The 26,642-nt window shown below is 40.6% G+C and overlaps 3 protein-coding genes across 5 annotated transcripts; 1 reads left to right on the top strand and 2 right to left on the bottom strand.

Annotated features, from left to right (window-relative positions):
* Window positions 1–109: 109 nt before the first annotated feature.
* Window positions 110–9,155, bottom strand: ssh1b (slingshot protein phosphatase 1b; the record flags this gene model as incomplete). Its single annotated transcript, XM_079814680.1, has 14 exons — window positions 8,768–9,155; window positions 6,259–6,296; window positions 6,049–6,149; window positions 5,346–5,410; window positions 5,135–5,256; window positions 4,976–5,044; window positions 3,839–3,904; window positions 3,454–3,648; window positions 3,187–3,280; window positions 2,970–3,098; window positions 1,756–1,802; window positions 1,499–1,645; window positions 1,176–1,376; window positions 110–752 (listed from the first exon to the last, which is right to left on the bottom strand). The coding sequence occupies exons 1-14, from the start codon at window positions 8,837–8,839 to the stop codon at window positions 110–112; spliced, it is 1,989 nt and encodes a 662-aa protein (XP_079670806.1). The 5' UTR covers window positions 8,840–9,155.
* Window positions 9,156–9,953: 798 nt separating this feature from the next.
* Window positions 9,954–16,063, bottom strand: svopb (SV2 related protein b). Of its 2 annotated transcripts, none has more exons than XM_079814239.1 (16): window positions 15,933–16,063; window positions 15,592–15,710; window positions 14,685–14,770; window positions 14,468–14,566; window positions 14,210–14,281; window positions 13,951–14,075; window positions 12,761–12,824; window positions 12,430–12,555; window positions 12,173–12,301; window positions 11,978–12,051; window positions 11,826–11,902; window positions 11,040–11,144; window positions 10,804–10,915; window positions 10,607–10,688; window positions 10,419–10,508; window positions 9,954–10,336 (listed from the first exon to the last, which is right to left on the bottom strand). In XM_079814239.1, the coding sequence occupies exons 1-16, from the start codon at window positions 15,992–15,994 to the stop codon at window positions 10,133–10,135; spliced, it is 1,626 nt and encodes a 541-aa protein (XP_079670365.1). In that variant the 5' UTR covers window positions 15,995–16,063; the 3' UTR covers window positions 9,954–10,132. The 2 variants fall into 2 exon arrangements, with proteins under 2 accessions (XP_079670365.1, XP_079670366.1); XM_079814240.1 differs by having other exon boundaries at window positions 15,592–15,701; window positions 15,933–16,001.
* Window positions 16,064–22,514: 6,451 nt separating this feature from the next.
* ungb (uracil DNA glycosylase b) lies at window positions 22,515–26,522 on the top strand. Of its 2 annotated transcripts, none has more exons than XM_079815816.1 (7): window positions 22,515–22,618; window positions 22,819–23,000; window positions 23,090–23,185; window positions 23,280–23,377; window positions 24,265–24,353; window positions 25,402–25,580; window positions 25,815–26,522. In XM_079815816.1, the coding sequence occupies exons 2-7, from the start codon at window positions 22,851–22,853 to the stop codon at window positions 25,953–25,955; spliced, it is 753 nt and encodes a 250-aa protein (XP_079671942.1). In that variant the 5' UTR covers window positions 22,515–22,618; window positions 22,819–22,850; the 3' UTR covers window positions 25,956–26,522. The 2 variants fall into 2 exon arrangements, with proteins under 2 accessions (XP_079671942.1, XP_079671943.1); XM_079815817.1 differs by having other exon boundaries at window positions 22,517–22,618; window positions 22,727–23,000; window positions 25,815–26,444.
* Window positions 26,523–26,642: the final 120 nt, after the last annotated feature.

Below are 26,642 nucleotides of genomic sequence, written 5' to 3'. Positions count from 1 at the left end.
GTAAGAGTACGGGATGCTTTAGAGAAAGTAAAGCGTTTAGGATGGATTCACAGAAAAGAGCTCTTTGAGCTATAAGCTTGCATACAAGCCAGGAGAGCTGCCGCTACAGCTAAGACGTCATACTCACGTCAAAGCCAGAAGGGCAGCTGCGTTTCCCGGCCAGCCTGTTGCTGTTGTTGGCGTTCTCGTTGTTAAAGCGGTTCGAGTTAGCCAGGCTCCCGTCTTCCCTCTGCGTCTCCTCACCACGAGCTAAGGCAGCCATCTCTGCCTCCTCCTTTTGTGCTTCCTCCTCATCCTCCTCCTCCACTGTGCTGAACTCCAGCCGCAAACGCATGTCCTCCAGGGGGTCCAGTCGACCGCAGGTCTGGGCTGCTGTGCCCTCCCCAGGAAGGGCCAAGTGAGCCATGGGGAAACCCTCATCGTCCAACAATGCATCCCTCTCCACGTCCTCAATCTCAATAAAGACTCGTTCCATGCCTAAAAGGGGAGGACCTCGAACTGGCGTAGAGGGTTCACTGTCCAGAGCAGTGTCTGAGAGTCGCCGGAAGTAGTAGTTGTAATTGAGATGGTCTGTCGGCTCTTCTCCACAGCAAGGGGAAGCACTCGCTCCTCCTTGGCCCCAAGCCGTCTGCTGATCAGGGTGCAGTGACGAAAATTGAGGAGTCTGGTCACCACTGGCAGCTGAAGCCTGAAGACCCTCCAGCGAATACTCATCATCGTCTGGTTTCCAGAGTTTGTTGTGTCTCTGCTTGCTACAATGACAGAAAACAAAGGTAGCAGTCACCTCTTGATAGTGTGAAAAGATAAAATACAATCAAAGAAAAAACCTAAAGGTTTGGTCCTTTTATTTCCTGTTTGAAAGACTGTGTGGCCACTACTTAACTAACAAGTCTTTGTTGTTCAATCAGCTTTGACTAAAAAGACAATGCTGGCTGACTGGCTTCACCAGTACCAAACCATCATAAACCAGCTTGGACCAGCATGGAAATTCATTTTGTTCTAAAGCTGGTCTTTTTACATTACTCACATTGACAATAATTAAAAAACGTACATATTACAAAAAGTAAGATGCTCTGAATAAAATGTGTATGCTAAATTAATAAATAAATGTAAATGCAAAAAGGAATTTATGATTTTAAAAACAATATGTTTGTCTTTATCTTGACTTTTCCCACCTGGCATCTAAAATCCCCTCGTACTCAGCCAGTTGTTTCATAAAAGCTGAATTGGGTTGTGCTATATTCCTCTTCTGTTTGACAAAACTGTATGCCTTTTCAAGTGACCATCCATACTCCTTCATAGCATAAGCAATGACGGTGGATGCAGAGCGACTCACTCCCATCTTGCAATGTACTAGGCATTTAGAGTTGTTTTTCCTATATGAAAGACATACAGGCATCCAAGTCAAAAATATTGGTCCTTTATTGAGTGAAACAGCACATGACAGGAACAATAACACATTTTTCCAATATCTTTTTAACCGCGAATAGTAACTCACTTGGCTCTAACTATGAAGTTGTAGGTTTCATTCCAGTGCGCCATCAGATCTGTAGTCTCATCATCATAAACACGGACATTACAATAACAAAAGGTACCTGGGAAAAAGTTGTCAATCTCTCTTGTGACATTGAGGATATACCCCACCCTGCATAAAAATAAACTGATGTTAGACTGTTTACTGCAGATTTGTGCTAAATAGACATATACTGTTATCTTAAATAGACGCACAGTAGGTCGATATATATCAGCACTAACCCAGAGTCTTGAAGCTCCTCCAAGTTGGATGCATTCCATTCTGAGCCCTGAAAATAATGGCATGTACAACAACAACAATAGCTTTATTAGCTTCTAGAGGCTTAAAGCTCCTTTCGATAACCGTCATTTTGTTGTAAACTTAAAGGGATAGTTCACCCAAAAATTAAAATGACCCTATGATTTACTCATCCTCAAGCTTTCTTGTTTTCAGATGAATACAATCGGAGTTATATAAAAAAAAATGTCCTTGCTTTTTCAAGCTTTATGATGGCAGTGAATGGAGGTCGATTTTGAAGCTCAAAAAGCGCATCCATCCATCATAAAAGTAATCCAAATGGCTCCGGGGGGTTAATAAAGGCCTTCTGAAGCAAAGCAATACGTTTGTGTAAGAGAAATATCCATATTTAAAACATTATAAACTAAAATAATTAGCTTCCGACAGACGGCCTACGCATGACGTATTGACGAATGCGGAAACGCAGAGGATAGGGCAAACCAAAACACCGGTCACGAATTAGAAATATCAGAGGATTTTGATATAAGACAAGAGGAGCTTGAGCCAAGCCCTATTTGTTTGAAGCGCAAGAGACATCAAAGCTTACTACTCCTGCATTGCGTCAGGGGTTACTCTTTTGTATGGATGGATGGATGCACTTTTTTGGACTTTATAATGGGAGGGAATGGTGGTCCTGATTTTTAAAGCCAAGAAGAGCAATGATATTTTTTAATATAACTCTTTGTCATTTACATTTACATTTGAGGGTGAGTAAATCATGGGATAATTTTCATTTTTGGGTGAACTATCCCTTTAAGGGGTTCTTGTTTTCCGTAGATTTCGTTCAGTACGACAAAGAATGATCAAGTTTCGAGCATGTGATCTAAAAATCTGAAAATAAAAAAAATAATAAAAAAATATAGTTATCCAGCCTTTTTGTTTTTAACAGTTATTCTTATCTGCAGGCTCTTGTGTATGTTTGTTTGCATAGTGTAAACGCCTTCTTACCATTTGTACACTTATCTATATCTGTAATGTTTTGGGGTTTTTTCAATCCACAATTGTTTGAGAAAATAGTGCAATGTATCAGTGAATGCAGGCTGCAATTCCCCCCAGTCCGATCAGTAAACTAGCAGTTTGCGCTCTGTTTTTTAGGTAAGCAGACATCTTAAGCAAACAAGAATCAAGCATGGCAGAGAAATCTTGGAGGATACTTTACCAGGTACAGATGGTCAAATATGAGCGTAGCCTTGTCCATCTGGCCGAGGATAAGCAGCATCTCATTGTCAATAAACTCTTTATACTCCCTCAGGTTGCAGCTCATATGTTGTTCCAGGTCATTTCGGATCTACAGAAGTGAAAGGATTCAATTTAATGCTCCTTCCATGGCTGACGCATTTATGTAAACCATGGCATAAAAACCTCATTACATATACCTCCTTAGAAGTAATATTTTCCAGGTCCTGAAACATCATTATGTTTCGGAGTTTGGCTTTGATCATACACTCTGTTCTCTCTCTCTCTGTGGGCCTGTTTATGACATGAAAAGCAATGTTAATGTATGCTAATTAATAGAGATCTTAGTCCCATATCAGATTCAGAGTAGTCAATCTTTTCAATTAGTCTATCAATCTGTTGTTGCATTTATGTAGCTTTGAAGATTTATCATAGTTATTTTTTTTATCCAATGATATATTACTCACTGATCAGAAAACATGACTGGGGAGTCAGGCCGGGTGGTCTCCAGATCTATCATGGCATTCCACTCATTGATACAGCTTTGCTCTGAGGAGATGCAGCTCTCATAATAGCCAACCCACGTAAGGGCCATCCCTCCAGGGAAATAGTTGTATCTGCGGGACACCTCACATGCTTTGTGCAACATCTGGAGGGCAGACCTGCAATACATCCAATAAGTCAAATATAATCAAGCCATGAAGTATGTGACAACACACTGTTAAAATGTCAACTGAAAATAAAAATTAAAAACACATTATAAACACACTATAAGAGGACATGTAATAGTTTGTATATTTAACTTTGAAATCTCTTTGCAGCATAAAACAAATAAAAATCTAGCCAACGTACCACATGGCCTGGACTGACACAGGCTTAAAAACATGCAGTCTTCCTGCTGTGCTCACACTGAAACCTCTGGGAGAAAAGATAACAGGCATGTAAATTATGAGCTATAGCATAAATTGTGATTATACAGAAATAGGATAATGCTGCTTTCCCAGGTTGGTCAGTGGAAAAAAATTTACATCACAAACCAGTGGAAAATTCTCTCTACATGTCATTTCATACTGAACCTGTAGAGGTCATTCTCTGTACATATAACATATGTGACCCTGGACAACAAAACCAGTCAAATGGGTCAATTTTTACATTTATACATCATCTGAAAGCTGAATAAATTGATGTACGGTTTGTTAGGATAGGACAATATCTGGCCGAGATACAACTATTTGAAAATCTGGAATTTGACTGTGCAAAAAAGAGAAAATCGCCTTTAAAGTTGTCCAAATGAATTCCTTAGCCACACATATTACTAATAATACATTTTTGATGTATTGGTAGAGAATAAAATATCTTCATGGAACGTGATCTTTACTAATGATTTTTGGCATTAAAAAAAAACTATAATTTAGACCCATACAATGTATTGTTGGCTATTGCCACAAATATACGCGTGCGACTTATGACCGGTTTTGTGGTCCAGGGTCACATATAGCGTGATTTTAACCGACCAAACATAAACAGGATGACTGATGGCAAATCCAGTTTATTTAAATGTATATGGTATGTGTGAACAATCAATTAACAGATTAAAAAAAAAACAACAACATACACCTTCAACTTACTGATATCAGACAGGTACATTTCAACACATGAGTTTTAAAGTCACAATGAAAATAGATAGGGTCAATTTCATGCTGACTTTAACAGTACAGTGGCAACAAACAGCTGAAACAGCCAAACACACGGAATTTGTTTTTAATTCCAAGGGAGAGGTAGAGGTTGAAAACAGTAATAAAAACAACTTAACTAACATTATAAGTGGAAACATAATAAATTAAAGAAATATTTTAACAAATAATCAACACCAGCATACTTTTTGTTAATACTACTTTGCCAGCCAAATAATTGAGCCACTGAGACAAGACACCCAGCCTTAAGTAGCATTTAACATTTGCCTTACAGGAAGTAAACTAGGATATTTACCCATCTCCGTCCAAGTGAATCTTGGTATCACTCCAAAGCGGAAGAGTCATCCCGATAGAGCAACTTTTACTACAACAAACAAACAAACATTTGTATCAACCAATCAGTGTGGGTATGAATGGTATGAAAGGCTGTTAGTTAGCACAACCAGGCTCTTACCTGTCCTTATCAGTGAAATCCATCCCAAGCAATATGTTTTCTTCAGTGTCTTGACGTCCATTTGTGTAGACAACCACCATGTACCGCACATGGTCCGCCCATCCACTTTCTAACCTTACAACCTGTTGATGGAGACAGTGTACATTGGTGTATGCACATTGAGAGCAGTAGCCATTCCTAAATTGTACTAGATATAGTGTACGTCACTTACTAATTTAATTCTATCCTCAGAACGGAGGGTGTTTATCATTACTTGTAGGTGCTGTGGTAGATCACCTTTAACAACAACAACAACAACAACAACAAAAAGACTCAGATAACATATATAAATGTAATAATCCCATGGGCGATAAACCACTATTTTCATCAACAGTAACACCACAATATAAAAGTAGTTGTTATTGTGTCACATCCACCTTTACTGTTGTGGTTCAGGGCTGTAACCATCATAGACATTGAGGGGGGCAAGTCCCCCCAAATTGGCCAAATTGCCCCTGCACTCCATTACGCACTGCTCTGCTTCTCGTTACAATGACAAAAAGTTTTAAAAGTTACATTTTAAGGCTGGTCTGCCTGCCTCAGCGGTCTAACAGCACTCGTCAATTTCCAAAATTATCAAGATCAAAGACAAATCAAAAACAGCAGCTTTTAATGTTCACAGAAACATGAATTTCCCCGTGACGTTTCAGTTTTAAAACAAGTGTGAGGTAAGATGTAAATAGCTAAACATTTAATATTTGACAACTGCTTTACAATAGAAATATCAATAACACCCAGAGATGTTAAAAATGTGTCAAAAAAAATCACCATTTTGAGTTCAATTTATTTAAATAAGACGATCCCCTACCCCACCAAAAATTGGTCAACCCCGATGTTCAAAACATTGTTCAGTTACTTACGACCTAGTGGTTTACCTGCATTTTTATGATGGGTGGGTGTTCTGGGCCCTTGTGGACTGCTCCCTTGCTGTAAAAACAGAGCTGCCCCTTTTACCATGAAGAAACTTTCACTCAGGCTGAAATAGGCCACACATAAAATTATGAACACACTCCAAAATTAAGATGAATTATCATAGTTTAAAAAGGATGAATGGATTAGATAAGATAAATAAAAACAGAACTGACCTTAGGTTTGCTTTTCGATCATCGTCACTGCCTAATTCCTGGCAAATAAAACAGCAGAAGAGTACTTACAAAGGGCTCTGATAGAAAATATACCACATTGAATTACTTTGTATGTATTATCAACCAATTCTGAATGTCTCTCATCATGGTTTACAGACAAAAAAGCCACAAAAAGCAATTACAAGCCTGTCTGATGGGATGGATCCAGAAATGCAAGCCCTAAACTGAAGACTTTAAAAAGTACGGAGAAACGGTTTACACTTAAGTTAAACACAAACACTTGCGATAAACACAATAAAAACTGAAAGCCTAATGGATGGACATTTATTGAAGGCTTATGCTATAGTAAGCTAGCTCATTAGTGGGCTGTCTCTAAGAAGTGTGAACAGCTAAATCTGGTGGTGTGTGTGTGTGTGTGTGTGTGTGGGGGGGGGGGGGGGGGGGCTTGTTACATGGCAATATTCTGTGTGCCATGATTGGTCACCAGGCAGAGTATCTATTCAATGACATCATTGCAGTGAGTGTACTGGGAATAGTGAGAGGAAGACTCGGTTCTTTCGAACAGTTCATTTCAAATAACTGATTCAAAAAATGATTCAGCTATTCTATTAGGTCAAATGCACTTGAAGACAAGCCTGCAACCTTAGCTGAAAAAAAAAGAGTTACGCTACGCAGGGAAGGAGACAGGAGGCTGTTTTTTAATTGATATCAATGGAGGAGAGGCTTCACAATGCTGAATAAACCGCTTTATGTGAGGAAATAGCTTATTTAATTAATTGACAGCTCATCAGCTAATCTTAAACATTCATTTTGGATTGATCTATTTTTAGTTTACATCGAAAAAATGCTGTTTTATGAGATAAGTCATGCAATTACGCGACAGGTATGATTCAGTTTACGGCACTTCTCATTCATTTCTATGGTATCAGCAAAAAGTGACTGACTGTCGCACAACAAAATTCAATGAGGCTGTAATGTGATTGGTTAACAAGACACATGATCCAAGTTGGCGGTTACGCTTTCTCTAAATGGTAGAGCCACAGACCCTCCTATCTCTCAATAGGTGTGTTCGACTTGAAGCGCCGCTGCGCAGACAGGTCATGTGCGTTACAAATAAAATGTATTATTATTATTATTATTATGTATGACATCAAAGCACAGCGAAAGCGAATAGAGAGCAGACGGCTCCATATGCTTTCGAATCACTTTCGTGGTACTTTGATGTCATACACCGATCAGTCTGCGCAGTGGCGCTTCAAGTCGAACACACCTAATAAAAAGACCATCTCTGATTAGGTCATGGCGTAATTGCATCATCACGTAGTCCCTGCCAAGCCGGCGCGGGATATTAAATATTTTAAAGTGTCCCAATAAAGCCTTGTGCAAGCACATATTGCTGGTTTTACTATTCCATTTGATTAATAAGGCTGTTTATCGAAATGTGCACTAGTTTAGCCATGTGGACCCATGATTTAGCTAAGTAATTTAGCCAAATTATATTTTGGTTCTAAAATAAAGTAATTTAGTATTATTATTTGCGTTCACATTAAACTTACTGAAACTTATTTACATTTTTATTGGTTTTTCCATGCGTTTAAAGAAAGTATTATTATCTATGAAAACCCACTCCATATCAGTGCTGATAAAACCCACACAAAGTCGTAAACATTAGTATGTTTTATTTTTAACAGTTATACTGTTCGGTAAATAAATACTATTCGTAACTTTTTGCTATACCGTTCAAACTTCAAAAGCACTAATTATTAATTATTCCCAGTTCATTTTCAAATTGCACATGCCCGAGTGGAGAATGATCTCAGTTCAGAACGATTCCGTCCGTTTCATTGTTGTTCAGTCTGAGTCTGAATGTCTGATTCGTGAATGAATCGTTCATGCAGGTTTTCTGAGTCATTAAAAGATCCGACTCAATAAACGATTCACAAACGAGGCAAACGCTCAATTGGCAAAAAGTATCAAATATCACTATGCTAAGAAAGTGCTCTAAAACATATTTGTGATATGGCTGAATTTACCTATTACGTTAAACAAGGCAGCAAGATTATTACCACTTTAATCCCACAACACAAATTAGATTACGTTATTGAAGATAAGATAAAAAACATTGAAATTATGTTTGCACCGCGTCGCCTACGGCCACTAAAATAGTTACCAGATATTTTAACCAATTACATTTTTTTGTTTTGTTTTACAATTTCAACAATATAACCAAAATGCACTGGCAGCTTTGTTTTGTTTGGGCAAGTCAAGTTAATCCCCGTCATGCACGCGCACGCGCGCGCGCTCTCATACACGCTGCCTGAAAACACCTCGCTAATGTCAAAACTTCACCATGCGCTCACATAGCAGGTTGAACTCGGTGACTTCTTGAAGTACCTATCACATTTGCACATCATTAGAAAGGGAAAATGATCCCCGAGCAAAAGGCCCGGCTAACATGAGTTGTTTTAAGCGCTATTTACACATGCATCCCGGCATTTCCTCCACTCACCTCCCCCGCGTTGGTGCTGGCTGAGGATGCGGCGCTGGGTGTAGGGGAGCGCTGCAGAGTCACCAGAGCCATGGCTGCGCTGCAACGCGTTCAGGGAAACCTCACAGGCGCTCCGGTCCGAAAAGGACACGCCGAGATATCCTGTTCTACGCCCGCCAGTGACGGGGTTAATGTATTCAGAGGAGCATTAAATCTATTTAGCGGAGCGATAAACCCATCATCGGCTTTGTCATCCACCTCGGCGATTCTGCAAATTCTCATTCACGCCAACGATGCCAATAAACAACGGTCTGTGCTCTATCTTCGCGGCTGGTTCGTTGATTTAGTGGCCAGACATAATGGACCTTGTTTCGGCACCGCCGTCCGTGGTTGGTGTAGTTCTGTGATCGTCTGTGTTAGATATGGGCTTCTGGGCCAACCGCGTGAAGGTGACTTGCACTTCTCCCTGACAACAGTGCATCCTATGCAGACTCAACACCCAATCATCCACATACTACTAGAGCCCTCATGATGTAGACCATCTCAAAACTAACGTAATGCTTGGATAGCTAGATTTTTCCTTCCTCCCTATGACGAAGAGAAATGTGTATGGTTCAGCAACCAAAAATGAAGCTGAGTGTGTGTGTGCGTGTTTAGAATGCAAATTCAACATCTCGCTATAATTAAATAATATAATTTTTTTTTTTTAAAGAGTTTTGTGTCTCTTAGTCCATGTCTGTTAGCTAGCTTTCTACTGAAATGTTGTCATGATGTTAAATTTAGCCGATATGCAGATTTAAAAATATTTTCAATTAATGTGTGCTTATTCTATAGGGCTACTAATTCTAGTTTTCTATTCCTAGAAAAATCAACAAAAATATTGATGACTCATCTGGCACTACACAAATTTTTGTCCAATCAAATTCTCTCTAAAACAAGAATATCCCTCCCCCTGCTGTCATACAGCCAGTAGCAAATCATGGTTAATGGCTGTCACAATTAAAGTCTATTGGTGTATGGACAAAATGTAAACACAATTAAATATTGAGGAAACGTCACAGGCAGGACAAACCAATATTGATACAACCCACCTTCATGCTAAAAGTATTAGGCAGGTGTGCAAATCTACACCATTTCATATAGTTACAGTACTCCAGCCATCATAAACGGGGGGTATATACCATTTCAAAAGAAAAAAGACCAGAAACACAGGTTAGCATTTTATGAGCATATAAATAAACCAGTATCTAACAATTTCTGATGAACTTTTCAGTGCATTTAGAATGCACTTACACAAGATTCAATATATCAATATATTCAGTATGGCCTGATTATACATTTTGTTTTTCTTCACTACTCAAACAATCTCAGTTTTCTCATGTGTTATTAAGGAGATGTGTTGCTGGAGGACTCGGCTGTCTCAGAACCATGCGGCCTTTCCATGTGTTTTTGTTCCGTGGTGTTTTGAGTTGATTCCTGTAAGCTCCGCCCAGTTGTTTCCGTGGGCAAAGCCCAGGACGCCACTGTACCCAGCAAGCAACATATTAAATACACAGATAGAGTGAGGTAAACTGATGTTTTCAGAAGTACCTGAAGGGGGACAGACACAAACATGCATCAATACATGTTCAATACACCTTTAATCTCTCAGGAAATTGGAGAAATGCTCTACCTGAGCAATAAATGGTGTGACGAGAGCTCCAACACGGGCCATCCCACTGCTCGTACCAATACCAATAGCCCTGGTTGCGGTGGGAAAAACCTGAGGAGGCCAAAAACAAGGAAAAATGCATTTTAAGTGAAAATTCTATTGGGATTGACTATATAAGCACAATCGGAAGCTTTGCAATTAAGCTTTACCTCAGGTGTATAAACATATGCAACCTGCCAGCCTGCAGTTATGCTGGCTCGAGCAATGAAAATAAAGACTGTAAGAACTGTCCTGGAAATAGTAAAGAAAACATATGTCATTTACAGTGTCTTGAATTTTTTTTAGGCCGTTTATTTGGGATACTTTTCAGTGTCTGTATGGTTTTTTGATGACTTGATGAATGTACCTTTGTGTGCAGGCGTACAGTGGCAAGATACACAGAGAGAATGCTAAAAAAAAAAGAGCCATGCTTTTTCTGCGGCCAATTCGATCAATCATCCACACGGAGATCAGAATACCTATTCTGACATCAAGACATAAATCATACAGTTTATATGTAGCTCGTATAACAATGTTTGCTTTTAGGTTGATTAACTAAAAACAACACTCAAGAGGGGACAATGACATGTGGTGCCACGTCACCTGGAAATTCTGCTAAGGTGGTCCACAGAAGGTCCTCGTAATCATGAAAAGTCAGATATTTGCACTCCAAATTGCACTGAGGTTCCATACTTGAGTTGTCAGTGACTGGAATTAGACACGGTTTTACTGACAGTCACAATATACACACATAATTAAATGTGCCCCCCAAGTGTTTAAAGTGTAAATGAAATTGTTAAAGAAATTACATGAATTGTCATTACAAATAAAATCAATACATTGTTTGCAAATGCTAGTTGCAGCAAACAAATTACAGATAATTTACACTACTGTTCAAATGTTTGGGGTCAGTAGTCAAACGTGACAGTAAAGACTTTTATGAGCTTTCTAAGAATCCTGAAAAAAGTGCATCATGGTTTCCACAAAAATATTAAGCAGCACAACTATTTTCACCATTGATAATAAATGTTTCTTGAGCACTAAATCAGCATATTAGTTTGATTTCTGAAGGATCATGTGACCCTGAAGACAGGAGTAATGATTCTGAAAATGCCATCTTATATTGAATATATTAAAATAGAAAATAATTGTTATATTGTAATCATATTTCACTTTATTAGTGTTTTTACTGTATTTTGATCAAATTAATGCATCCTTGGTGAGTGCAAGAGACAAAAAAAATAAATAAATACATGCTGACCCCAGACCATAGTGTAGGTTAGATTTATGGTCCTAGCCTAAGTTAAACATAAACTGTTCCGTTAAAAATCACATTTGAGCATATTTTGTGGGGAGTTTTGTCACAATAAGTACTTACAAACCACTCACCACTACACACAGATCCTGCTTGGAACAGCTCAGTGGTTAGCAGCACAAGACCATAATATGAAAAAGCACTACATAACCTGTGTGTAAAACAGTAAGGTAAGTTTTACTGTATATGGAAGGATTTGACATTTTTTTACAATATGATTGCATACCAGATAAACCAGATCAGAAGTGTCGTCTTGCAGTATTCTGGAATAAAAAGATCTTTAATTCTCCCACGATCAGTCTGGAACACATAAATACAATTATTTTGCTACTGTAATTTACATTATAGACATACAAATCCCAAATGAGAAATTCTACAATAATGTGCGAGTAGGAGATGTAGGACTGGCAGCCCCACATACCTGTGTGGTGGCTATAAGTCTTCCCGAAGGCATAGAGCTCCCATTGGACGCCGCTACATGTTTCAGAGTGTTCAGGGCCTTGTCTCCTCTGCCTCTCAGTACATCAAATCTAGCACTCTCTGGTAACCACTACACAACAAATGCACACAATCAACATTCAAAGTGTAGAATTATGCAGTGTCTATCAGAATATCAGGCACCGGAACATGAGCCTTTTGTCTAGTAACATTTTAAAACACTGTTACAGCCATACATACACAGCAGGAGGCAGCAAAGACAACAAGAGGAAAGGTGGAGAAACCTAGCAGCCATTTCCAGCCTAATGTGGGCATGACCATCATAGCCAGTAACACTTCAAACACAGCACCAATGGCCCAGAACACCTATCAGGACAGCAGATTAATATGACCATTATATGGACAGACTTTGGTAATTCTCATTATGAGAGAAAGGTATATTTAATAGTAACCTACAAAACATTGCCTCAGTCAGTTACAACATTAACCATCTAACTTAGTGCAGTAAAACCTATAGGAACTGAATTCTGAAAATGTGTGCAATAGTCGAATAAACAGTAATCTTAATTACCCCTAACAGGATTATGGATGTCCCTCTGGTTTTCACTGGGAGGAATTCAGTATATAATGTCACACTGTAAGGAAAGGAATGAAAAATTTGATGAAACATGCAAGTGCCTTAGTGGAAGAGTGGGATAACATCCCACAGCAAGAACTGGCAAATCTGCTGCAGTCCATGAAGATGAGATGCACTGCACTACACAGAGAAAAAGGGTGTCAAAATTGTACCTTTAGGGGTACAACAGCTTGTCGCTGGGGCAGTACCCTTAAAAGGACACATTTGTACATTTTTTCCCACAAAAACTTTTAAGGGTACTGCCCCAGCGACAAGCTGTTGTACCCCTAAAGGTACAATTTTGACACCCTTTTTCTCTGTGTGAACGTTCTGTTCAGGGACTTATTATTCCATTTCTGTTTATCAAATGTTGGTGGAATTTGTTTAGTTTATGTCTCAGTTGTTGAATCTTTTTATGTTCATAAAAATATTTACAGGTTTGAAAAAAATCTATATTTCTATTTAGCAAGATGAATTTAATTTAACAAAAGTGAAAGTAAAGACCTCTATATTGTTAAAAAATGACCTTTGAACTTTCTATTCATCAAAGAATACTGAAAAAATGTATCATGGCTTCCTCAAAAATATTAAGCACCATCAACGTTGATCATAATGAAACACCGAATCAGATTAGAATTATTTCTAATAGATCATGTGACACTGAAGACTGGAAAATGGCTGGTGAAAATTCAGCTTTGCCATCACAGGAATACATTGTAATAATATTGTACAATATTACTCTTTTTTTACTGTGTTTTTGATCAAATAAATACAAACAAACTTTTGGATTTATATTTTACAAATGTATGAAAAACAACAAAGACTGGTCAGGTTCTTCACAGTAGTGAGCAAATGTAACACTTTTAATAGCCCCTTAGGGAAATTAGGAAGTTTAGATAATTGTATGTATGTTTTAACACATGATGTAAAAGCAATGCTCAAAAAAAAAAATGGCACTAATGAATATAATAATGTAGCTATAGCCACAGTTTCAAAACAGCTTAATATCTAGATAAAACATAAATAAAAAGTCCTACTGTATAAATAAAATGTTGCATCTGAGTGTTGCTCACTTATGAAGTGTGACTTGTGCTTTGAAACCACAAGTCACACTTCATTGTTTGTTCATTGATGTAAAAACTCACGACTGAGGGGCTCCTCCCAGGCCAAATCCCACGAGGCCTCGCAAGACTAAGATCCAGCCGTAAACAGGTGCAAAAGCACTGAGTAGCCCATAGTACAATGTCCACAGCATGCACAGTATTAAACACTAAATGATGGAGACAGTGAGGTTTAACAGTGAGGTAGTAATGACTGCTTTATGTGTATAGTTATATAAAGAATGACTGCATTGACATTATTCATTTACTCAGTTCACATGTGCTTGATTTAAACCAAACATACCACTTTTCGGCCATACTTGTCTGAAATGTTTCCCCAAAGTGAGGAGCTGAGCATCATTCCAATGAACACTACCTGACAAGGTACGTACAAAATAACAACAATGTGAAAAAATTTAATATTATAAGAGTCTTGACAATACTAAGAGTATTAACCTTTAAAATCAACATATTCTTTACTCTATATTCTATCCCTTTTTCACGAAGCTATAACCAAATTTAACCTCAGGAGGTGTTAGTGTACAACAGTAAATATACTGACGGCTGTGATGAATGCCACTTTCCAGCTCGAGAGCCTCCATTCACAACGCAGTTGAGGAGTTGCAATACTAAGGAGCATCATTTCCATAGCATCAGCCATCTTGCCATGGAAATAAGAAACATAGGAATTTTCAGTAAGCAATTTAAGTAAACTGAATGAACTGAACAAATTAAAGCTATTTGTTCAGTAAACATCACATGTATTTAAAATGTCTTACCCATGCAACTCCAGTTAACATTGACAGCTTCCATTGAAACCTTCCAAAACCAATAGCCTCAATTGCTTCCTCCACAGTGAAGGTTTCTAGTGAAAAATAAATACTCAATGATAATTCGTTTGATCTAGTATTTATTTAGTAAAATTACTGTGAGGAATTCAATTCTGTTGACAATGTATCTTCAACTAACTGATAACCTGATGCTTGTGACACAAATTCTATCTATCAGTTTTCTGAAAAGCCCAAAACAGATTTCAGTGAATAGTTTGACTGGAATGAAAAAATCCTCACAAGCTATAATTGATCAGTCTTTCTGCCTGTCTATTTGTGCCTAATTATATAAGAATATTTTTTTTATTTGAGCTTTAAAACCTACTTTTTGTTATGCTCTAAACAAAAAAATGTCTGGTGCTCAGTATCCATACACTCTAAAAAAAAAGTTTCTATATGGCACTAAAATTGGTTCTTGGCTCGTAATCATAGGGGAACCTTTTTAAGTGCTGTATAGCACCAATTTTGGTGCTTCAGTGATTCTTCAGTGGTTCTTCAGCTAAGGTGCTATATAGCACCACTGACTAAGGTGCTATATAGCACCGTTACCATATACAGAACATGTTAAGATCTGGTGCTATATAGCACCAAAAGTGGTTCCTCTATGATTACGACGAAGAACCACTTTTAGTGCCATATAGAACCTTTTTTTTTTTTTTAGAATGTAGCCTACATACATAATTATATTTCTTGAACAAAAAATATTGACCTCACCCCTCCTGAAGACCATAAATGAACTCAATCCAATTACACGAGTCAGGCCTTTATTACTATTCTAGGCTTTAAACATTCAATGCAATCCTGGAATATAGAGAATTGTTCAAATTGTGCATTCATGTAGGAAAGAGATGCCAACCTGACATTCCAGAGCTTCCGATCTTGCTGTCCTCCAAATCCGCTTGCTCCGGAATAGTGCAGACTCCTTCATTGCTAGGCTCATTATTCCCAGACTGCTCCTCATGAACACTAAGGATGCTTCAAAAATACAGACTTTAGCCTTTGTACGGTTAACAAAATCCAATGCAAATCTGCAACTGATTAAATATTTAAAATAAATAGGCTTTTCATTTCACGAACTGAACATAATTTAAGACTGCATCCTTTGTCTGGCATTTCCAGGCTACGGTTTTCAGTTTTCAGTCTATTAAAATAAAAAAATCTATTTTTACTTTTAAACAAAAAACATACATGGATTACCTGATATCAGTGTCTTTCCATCGTTTGTAAGCCACTTGCGATGATCGTGTCAACCCACTCATTTCACTCGTCTATAATGGAACGCTAAACCATAACAGCACATTTAACTCAAGAACAGGTTAGACCAGTGTGCGACTCTGATTACATCAACATAACATTGGGAATGGTAAACTTAGGGAGTGGGCTTGGCCTTAGTTACACAGTCCTCCAGAGTACAACCCACATGGTATCATGTCATCCCTAAACAACAAGCCACTCCAGCCCTAATCCAGGTCAAGAAGATGTCTGGGATTCTTTAGTGAAATCTTATTCATTGCCATTAGAAAAGTTTGTTAGATAAACAGTAGTATGAGGGATGTTAAGAACAGGGGAAACGATTGGTTCTTATCATAAGGCATGTACCACATGAACAGTGAAGGACCACATCCTCTTTTGAATGAATGAATGATAATTACTCTTTCTTTGTGTTCTTTTTCCCCAGTTGGCAATTGTTAGGCCGCAAAGTAAATCTGAGTTTTATTTCTAAGACAAAATATACTTTTTTATATATTTAATTCACAGAAACAAGTTATTCAGAGGTATACAAACACTTAATTCTAGTTATAATATGCCCAAACAGCAAAGTAAACAACTTTAAGCTGATTTTAAGCACCACAGAAACTGACTGAAACTACAAGGGCATTAGTTGTCAACCAGGTGGCTGACGAATTACATAAAAATAATTTTAAATATTATATTAAAGTAAATCAAACTTGAATCTAAATGTGGCAAGCAGAGCCATGGGAACAGAGCAATGGCGGTGGTGCGAGTGTTAACAAGCGTCACCTGCACGCCACACCGGTCTCAAGTCCGGAAAGCGTAATGAACTTGGATCATGTGAGGCACCTCAGCCCAGGGACGCAACTGCACATTTGCTTAGGGGTATGCAAGATCAGTGTTGGCCCCCCATCATCATTGTCATCATCACACCCCTTACACCCCCCCCCCCCTCCAAAAAAATTAAGAATAATACAATTATTTATCATTTGTTTTTGCTTTTGTTGTTCTCTTTCATAGGTTCACTCGACGCTGCGTCACTTTATGACGTAATGGGAACGCCCTCTGGGTGTGCCGATTGTCTGAAGCCCTTATAGAATCACGCCAATTCATTGGCTGATGGCGCGGGCGCCGCCCCGACGCTCTTACGTCACCACATTATACTGGCGCGCGCCATCTGCTCCTCAGATTTCTCTGCCTTCACGAACAAGCCATTTCATGCCCTTCGGTTTTGGTTTTTCTGGCCCAAATATCTTGGATTTCATTCAACTTTTATCACCAGCACTTCAGCGATTGCGGATAGTGGAACATTGTTCTCCTTGCGGTGAAGTGCCATGGAATTTCATCGTTGCCTGCCGCCGTGCACTCGCTTCATCGCAAATGACGACCCCCACAGTAAGTGTGTCACAATGTTCGAGGCGGTTCAGGGGTTTTCAAAATGTAAATTTTGTGATAACCTCCTTCTCAAAACCCTCCGCTCGAGGCTTGCGGTTTTTGCCGCGGATCTGCGACCTGGGGTTCGGATAAAGAGCTTGAGGATGTGGAGTGCGAGCAGACGGGCCTCGCCCTTTCTCTCCCTCTCTCCCCCGAGCATGTGCGCGGGACTCCGCCCGTCAAATTTTCGCACGACTACCTGTGTCCCAGCCCGGAGGCACGCGAGGCGGTTTCCTTCGGACTGGATGACGTCGTGTTCACCGCAGCGTCCGACTCGGATTTCGGGCCTGCCTTTAATGATGACGCTCTCCCACCTAGTGGCCAGGAAGCGCGGCCTTCAGCGGCATACGTGGAGCTCGTCGACGTGCTGTCGCGCGCTACGGAGAAGCTCCAGATCCTGGAAGCAGCCTTTCTCAGCCCGCTTGACTAACGCGGCAGCCGCTGACTTCACGAACCTCGTTGGTTCTGTGGAGCAGGGCTATTCCGCCATTCCTGCGGTTGAGGATACACTGGCCACTCATCTCGCTCCATCTTCAGCTCCCTCGTGGAAGTCCCGCCCCCTTCTTCCCACTAAGCTGTGTAGGACCACTTCCGCCTTTATCGGAAAATCCTACATGTCAGGCTGGCATGGCCCTTCATACCATGGCCATCCTCCAGGCCTATTAGGCGGACATGCTTAAGGAGATGGACGAGGGCGACAGTTTGACACCGGAAGCAGTTAAGGAACTGCACAAAGCCACGGATTTGGCTTTACGAGCCACAAAGCACACAACTCGCGCCATAGGACGTTCAATGGCGGGCGTGGTGGCGGCGGAACGCCACCTGTGGCTCAACCTCACGGAAATCCGTGATAAGGAAAAGGTTTTCCTGCTGGACGCTCCGGTTTCACAGTCTGGCTTGTTTGGGGAGGCGGTCAACATGGTGGTTGAGAAGTTTAGAGCCGCTACATCTCAGTCTGTCGCTTTTAAGCAGTTCATGCCTATGAGAGTGAGAGACTCCCCTAACCCCTCCCCCTCTCAGTCCAGAGAAGGCCCTTCTCACAGAAGAGAGTTCACCAGTAGAAGGAGCGACCAGGGTCATCCCCCACCCACCATGATCTGGGGAGCTTGTGGTCGCCCGTTTCCTCGACAACTTCCTCACAGGCACATCGACCCAAAGCGGCCCAGCAAACCCTCTACTCCAGCCACTTCGAGTCGCTCCTGACCCTCTGGTCAGAAAAAGGAGAGCTTCGGCTCACGTCCGAGGCTGGGTCAGACCGCGCAAACTCTGTTACTTTCGCCGCCCAGCGTGCTTCGAAATACAGAATTGGCCCAACCCACGCCTTTTCCGGCGCTGAAGGAAAGAGACACTTTTTGCTTTCTCCCCTCACGTCTGATTGGCTTACCATCCGCCACTCGTTCAGATGGAGACACTTTCGGTCTTCTCCGGGAATCAGCGCGGGCCATTCTTCCCACTCTGGCCATGACATCTCCCACTCCGCGCCAGGACGCCACGTGCTCTCCTTCGCGGATGGCCACGCCTTCCTTTAAGGTTCAGCTCGACACCCTATCTCTGGTATGTCCACCGCTCCTCAAAACCCCACTCCCTCCGGCACCGAGGACGTTCACGAAGTGTATGGATCCCGCTTGGCGCCTGCTCGGATTTCCAGTATTGTAACATGCTTGGCCTGCTTCAGGCTCGGCCATCATGTTTCTGTGGGTACGAGATGCAGGCTCCTGGGTCTCATGGCCGCAGCTTCCCCGGTGCTTCCCTTGGGACTACTCCACATGAGGCCCTTCCTCTGGTGGATGAAACACTCAGGTGCTCGATCAACAGGATCGGCCCTTCGCCTATTGAAAGTGTTGCGCGGCTGCTTCCGCGCCCTATCAGTCTGGCGGGACCCTCTCTTTCTTCGGAAGGGGGTCAATATGGCTGGGGTGCGGTATTCGAGGGCAGACCGCCATGTGGGGTCTGGGAAGGGGAAGTTCTCTCTTGGCATATAAACTGCCTAGAGCTGAGAGCTGTGTCCCTGGCCCTTTGGCACTTTCTCCCCTCTCTCATGGGACATCATGTCATTGTCAGGACGGACAACATGGTGGTGGTGTCTCATGTGAATCGCCAAGGGGGATCACGGTCACACACCCTGGACAGGCATGCGCGCCGTCTCCTCCTGTGGGCTCAGGGCAAACTTCTGTCCCTGAGAGCAGTCCATGTACCTGGAGTCTTGAACCTCGCAGCAAATTACCTGTCGAGGCAGAAGCTCAGGTCGGGGGAATGGATGCTGAACCCTCAAACTGTATCTCAGATTTGGGAAGTGTTCGGCAAAGCGGAGGTGGACCTCTTTGCCTCGAAGGAGTCGTCCCAGGGCCGACTCTGGTTTTCTCTGAGCTCCCCAGCTCCATTGGGGATAGATGCGTTCGCCCAATCTGAAACTCTATGCATTCCCGCCCATCAAACTGATTCCGGCGGTTCTGTGCAGGGTGAGAGAGAGCGGGGTCAGCCTCCTGCTTGTGGCTCCACTCTGGCCGTCCCAGGCTTGGTTCTCAGAGCTGGTTCTCCTTCTGGATTCTCCCCCCTGGGAGATTCCGATCAGAGAGGACCTATTGTCCCAGCTTCAGGGCAGGATTTGGCATCCTCATGCGGAAATTTGGAAGTTGTGGGCATGGCCCATCAAGGGCCAGTAGCTCTAGACACTGGTCTTCCTGCTGATGTTCAGGAGACCATTGCGAGTGCGAGAGCTCCTTCCACTAGGAGGCTCTACTCGTCCAAGTGGAGGGTCTTTGAGTCATGGTGCTCGTCCCATGCGGTGGATCTGGTTAACTGCCTGGTGGGTCCAGTTCTGGAGTTCCTGCTAGAAAAGTTTGCTGCTGGAGCAGCAGCTACCACCCTTAGAGTTTACGTTGCCGCTATCGCTGCTTGTAGGGAATTGGATGAAGTCCCTCTAGGCACGCATAGGTTGGTTTCGTCTTTTATGCAAGGGGTTAGGCGCCTGAGGCCAGCACGCTCCCCTGGTATTCCCTCTTGGGACCTCTCAGTTGTCCTTGAGGGGTTAACAAAGGCTCCCTTTGAGCCCTTGGAGTCAGCTCCGGGGCGGATTCTGACTCTCAAGGTTGCTCTTTTGCTAGCATTATCCTCCTTGAAGCGAGTGGGCGACCTACAGGCTCTCTCTGTTAATGGGACCTGTATGGATTTTGCTCCTGGTCTAGTCAAAGTAACCTCAAGACCAAGGCCAGGTTATGTGCCCAAGGTTTTGTCCACTTCTTTTCGTTCTCAGGTTATCACCCTTCAATCTTTTCACCCCCCTCCTTTCGACTCGGAGGAGGATGAGAAGCTTCATTTGCTCTGTCCTGTTCGAGCATGGAAGTGTTATGTAGATGGTCAGACGGTTGGCGGAAATCTAACCAACTCTTGGTGTGCTTCGGTGCTGGCCACCGCGGGCTTGCCGCATCGAAGCAAAGGATTTCCCATTGGGTGACGGAGGCTATTTCGCTGGCATATGAGGTACGTGGTATACCTTCACCTCTTAGCATTAGGGCACATTCTACCAGAAGTGTGGCTTCCTCTCAAGCACTTTTTAGAGGGGCTCTTCTGGAGGATATTTGTGTAGCGGCAGGTTGGTCCTCCCCGCACACTTTTGTGAGGTTCTATAGTTTGGATCTCGACATGGCTCCGGGTTCGCATGTTCTATTTGTTTAATCCGGCCATGCTGGTTATCTGGTATTCTTTGAGCCAGATATGGCAGCGCTTTAGCTTGGCGTGTGTGGTATATCGTTCCCATTACGTCATAAAGTGACGCAGCGTCGAGTGAACCTATGAAAGAGAACGTCTCAGGTTACTTGCATAGCCTATGTTCTCTGAGTAGGGAACGAGACGCTGCGTCCGCTGCCAAACTCCTTGCGCTGCTGACAGGCCTTCCTTTTCGGCAGAAAAATCTGAGGAGCAGATGGCGCGCGCGCCAGTATAATGTGGCAAAGTAAGAGCGTCGGGGCGGCGCCCCGCGCCATCAGGCAGTGAATTGGCGTGATTCTATAAGGGCTTCAGACAATCGGCACACCCAGAGGGCGTTCCCATTACATCATAAAGTGATGCAGCGTCTCGTTCCCTACTCAGAGAACATAGGTTACGCAAGTAACCTGAGACGTTTTGACCCATGTAACATTTTATTCAAATAAATAAGCCACCAAACATTTAGATAGGCCTACCAGTGAAATGTTCGATACTACAGCAAAACTGCTAGCCTAGCTGTAAAAGTCAAACATTATATATATATATATATATATATATATATATATATATATATATATATATATATATATATATATATATATATATATATATATATATATATATATACCTACTTGCGCTAAAAATTAAGATCTGTGGATCCATAAACAAGTCCTTAAAAGTTTGTCCTGATAAAAAGTGCTGTCTCATAACAATACAAATTTGGCAGTCCAAAAGTATATGTTTTATAGACAAGTTGGTACTACAGTATTGACATTTTGGTGCTTCTTCACTCTTCAATAAAATGCCCATGAGTCAGCCTAGTATAACCTATCCGACACCTTGTATAAAACTGGGTCTTGTCTCGATTTAAAAGGGCAGACACATCTTTTCCCAATCACAGAATTTATTTCAAATAATTTGTTATTTTGACATTCTACTTGCCATTTCTCTAATATTGGTTAATTATGGAATTTATGTCAGAGGGTGGAATTTGGCATTCACTGATTCTTTCTCCAAGAACTTGTTCTGCAATCAGGTCTGCTTGCTAATTTTCAATATGTCCTAAAATCCAGCAGAAAACAATGTTGTACTTGCGTCAAAAAGTTTGAAAACAGGCTTTGACAGTTACAGTAGAAATACTGGAAATATTAGCATATATGGAGCATATTGTCTTCTTACAACGGGAGGCGAACTTTTTTTTTTGCACCAGAGATCTCACTCTTGTAAAGTTAGTAGGTTAAACATTTTCATGTTTTGAATCATTCAAACAGGTAATTTCACCAGATCTGTAGTCATATTTAAACACAACACGCAAGATCATGTGACCTGTCCTTTTTCTGCTTGGCTAATAGTTAATGTCATGGTTTAGGAAACACGGTTTAGGTTTCACTTTCAGTTCTGCAAATTGTAGAGCGAACCTGAATTTGCATGACACGGCAGCACAACAGTGATGCAGCAGTATTTGAGAAGGGGTCTCTGAGAAACGCCAACGAGAGGTCAAACGCCAAAAGGTAGGTTAAGGCTGTGAGAAAGTTCAACAAGCTCTGTATTTAAATGACTGTTTCAAATAATTAGTTTTAAAAAATATATATTTATTCAAACTTTCTTGCATTTCATAGGCCTTCATATTTCGGCAAACCAAGTACAGTCCTTTCATAAAGAGTGCTATGAGTGTGTGCTATTCCTGTTCCCCCCCCTGTAAATGATACAGCATCCTGCAAAGAGCAAGTTAGTGGTGAGAACATGCAGCTCAGTGAGGAGCAGCTGCATCAGATAGAGCAGAACAGACGCGCCGCACTTGAACGACTGGCCAGCCGAAACGTACCTGTACCTGTTGGTGAAAGCTGGCGAAGACGAATTGGGACTGAATTTACAAAACCTTATTTTACAAAAGTAAGTGATACTCAGTATGAGGCATTATCAAACTAACAGTAAGAAGATTAAATAAAAATATACTTCCTGTTTTGGTTCTTTTTTTCCAGCTAATGTCTTTTGTTACAATGGAGAGGAAATGCTTTACTGTTTATCCCAGCCCTGAGCAGGTGTTTTATTGCACAACTGTGTGCGCAATAGATAATGTAAGTTCCGTAATATGTGAAAATGATAAGGTATAAAAGATAAGTGCTTTTTAGTGGAATTTTAATACACTACAGGTTGTGTTTGTGTTGACAGGTAAAAGTGGTCATTCTTGGGCAAGACCCCTATCACCATCCAGGTCAAGCCCATGGTTTGGCCTTCAGTGTGCTGAGGCCAAAACCTCCTCCTCCTAGGTACACCATTGAACTGAACAGTGTAAAATACCTATAATTTTAATCATCTCACCAAAATGACATCTCAGGCAATTCACACAGAGCGCGTGTTTGCAGTTAAAATAGCAAGATGCACAACAGAGCAACATAAAAAAAAGCAAGTTCTAGTGATGCATTTAAAAAAAGAAGCATTTTCTTTTAACTTGAGCGCCACATATTTAGAATGCCGTGTCATGTGTGAGATGCTGCAAAAGAGGGCAAAGATGAAACATCTTCGTCCGTCTAGTGCATTTACATAGAAAAACAATGGAAAAGTAGCACAGTGTACAGTGTGTACAGCCCCTTACTGTACATCTCTAATGATAACTCTGTATTTCCATCTTTAAGTTGGCTTGAGAGAGCTCATCTATCTATCTATCTATCTATCTATCTATCTATCTATCTATCTATCTATCTATCTATCTATCTATCTATCTATCTATCTATCTATCTATCTATCTATCTATCTATCTATCTATCCATCCATCCATCCATCCATCCATCCATCCATCCATCCATCCATCCATCCATCCATCCATCCATCCATCCATCCATCCATCCATCCATCCATCCATCCATCCATCCATCCATCCATCCATCCATCCATCCATCTATCTATCTATCTATCTATCTATCTATCTATCTATCTATCTATCTATCTATCTGTCTGTCTGTCTATATCTATTTTTCTTTTCTGACAGACTGTATTGACTTCAAAACAGTCAAACTTTAAACTACTTTAAACTTCAAACCTTCAAACTTTAATCTTTAAATTAACTTTTTCAAACTTTCTGGTCTATCTTTCCCAAGCCAACTTCAAAGTTACAAACTTTACTCCTCTAGTTGTTGACTTGCTTCACTTATTGCAGTTTGGAAAACATATTTACGGAGCTGACAGAAGATATTGTTGGCTTCCAGCACCCAGGTCATGGAGACCTCACAGAATGGGCTAAACAGGGTAGGTAATCAACATACACTACCGTTTGGGGTCAGGAAGATTTTTTTTTCTTACCGACCTCAAACTTCTGAACAGTTGTGAATGAGCCGGTTACGAGTAATAGCATCATTTGTAAAGAAAGCTAACTGATTTATTACAGTTTTTCTCAGTCGCTTTGGTATATTTCTCAGATCAGAATTGAAATTGTCAAAACTACCTGTTCAATCTTCACATCATTGTGTCACTTGTGCACATCAAAAAAGCAGTTTCTCATTTCTTTGAACAAGTTGCAAATGCTTGTGTACATCCATGCAAATGATTATGTACAATTTTCTGCTGTTTCCTACATTATCAGTTGCTTATGTCATGTTGATCAAAATGTATTATATTGGGTCTCTGTTGAATAGTCTCACCCCCCACAACATTTAGGCATTAGTTCATAGCATAAGTCTTTACAGGCAAAATGGTTGAACAAGTTGTCATAATATGTCAAGCATATTTCTATACATTTCCGTTAGACGTTCATATTTATACTTTTGTTTTTCAGTTTTTTTTCCTTTGTGCTATGCAGTGCTGTCTTTTTCTCTCTGTATCGCAATGACATGGTCTGTCAACAAATTACAGTACAAACAGTAAAAGCGTAAATGTGAATCTTGTCCAGTCTCTTACAATCAAATTCCAACATACACTAAGGTGTAACCAACAATTTACAATAATTGTCATCAAAACTTTAGCCATAGTTTACATCAGAACATCCCTCCAGAGTACAGTTATATTGACAACATGACTAAGCAATTTGACTGTCTTATCCGTACACAATGACACAAGGACTTGTCATTCTGATGGCACTGACATGTTCATTGACACAGATATTTACTTTTGAGAGACGAACTAAGGATTTTGAGCAAGAGACTGGCTTTTGCAGGTAATCCATGGTGTTTTGCTATTTGTACGAATTGTTTTGAGAAATGCACTTACTGTTTTGCAAATGTCGAGGATGATTCGAGAAATGTACCAAAGCGACTGAGAAAAACTGTAAGTTGAACGTAAATGTTCTTTCCATTGTCAGGTGTTCTGCTGCTCAATTCTGTGTTGACAGTGAGGGCTAATCAACCCACCTCTCATGAGGGTCAAGGCTGGGAGCTCTTCACAGATGCTGTGGTCCTGTGGCTCAGTAGGAACCTCAATGGCCTGGTCTTTCTGCTTTGGGGCTCGTATGCTCAAAGGAAAGGCAGAGTGATTGACAGAGTAAGTTCGTGGATAAAGAATTATGAAATGTAAATATATTTATCAGGAATAAAAGGTGCACTTTGCAATTTTTACTTATTAAAGTTATACCCGTGCACTTGTGGAATGAATAATTACACTTGACTGTAAATATTGCATTTATACAGTGGCACTGGTAACTGAAAACTGCACCTTTAAAAATCATTACAAGACTGTATTTTAAAGAAATATCTAACTGGCTGTTTTCCCCCCCAGAAACGTCATCATGTCCTTGAGACTTCACATCCATCCCCATACTCGGCACATTTAGGCTTCTTTGGATGTAGGCACTTCTCAAAAACTAACATGCTACTTAAAGCATCAGGAAAGAATCTGATTAATTGGACAGCTCTCTAAAATAACATTCTGTTATTTATTCTTTAACATTTTTTTTTTTTTTTGTAAAACAGAGAGGCTGTGAACATTACATATTCTACATTACAGTTAAATTTGTTGCATTTTATACTGCAGTTATGTTGCAAATAGGTCACAACTCCCTGTAGTGAGGTTGACCTTGTAATCATCATGCCAGTTGTTATATTGCAAATAATTACATTATTTATACAAAAAATTAATACCGTTAATGACTGTATTTCATTAGTCATATTGGACAAAAGGAGTGTGATTTTATGGACTGATACTGTATTTCAGCTTCAAATTAAAAAGTTACAAACTATAATGTGAATGTGATTTTAAAATAGAATTCTAGACATGTAGAAGTAGCATAGAGAAACGTGTAATAGCATTAAACACAATCCTGAAGTATTGCCCAAAAGTAGTTAGTCATTTAGATGGACATTTTGAAAACACAATGCTGATTTTAAAAAAGCTTATTTTGAATTATACAAAAAAAAAATCACAATGTATATTTAGATCACACTGTAGTCTGCCTTGAGCATTTGGGAATGAGGCCAGTTGCAAACGAAAAAAAAAAAAAAATAGGACACTACGACAGCCCATGTAGAGCATGTTTGATAGTGGGATGTCCATAAATTCAGGTGCTGCAGCCTTAATAAGCAGTGTCCCACTTCAACTCTTCTTGGA

This window comes from Gobio gobio (genome assembly GCF_949357685.1).
Source record: "Gobio gobio genome assembly, chromosome: 4".
Classification (NCBI taxonomy): Eukaryota; Metazoa; Chordata; class Actinopteri; order Cypriniformes; family Gobionidae; genus Gobio; species Gobio gobio.
The sequence above is the reverse complement of the archived record's forward strand: the minus strand, read 5'-3'. Positions and strand labels throughout refer to the sequence as shown.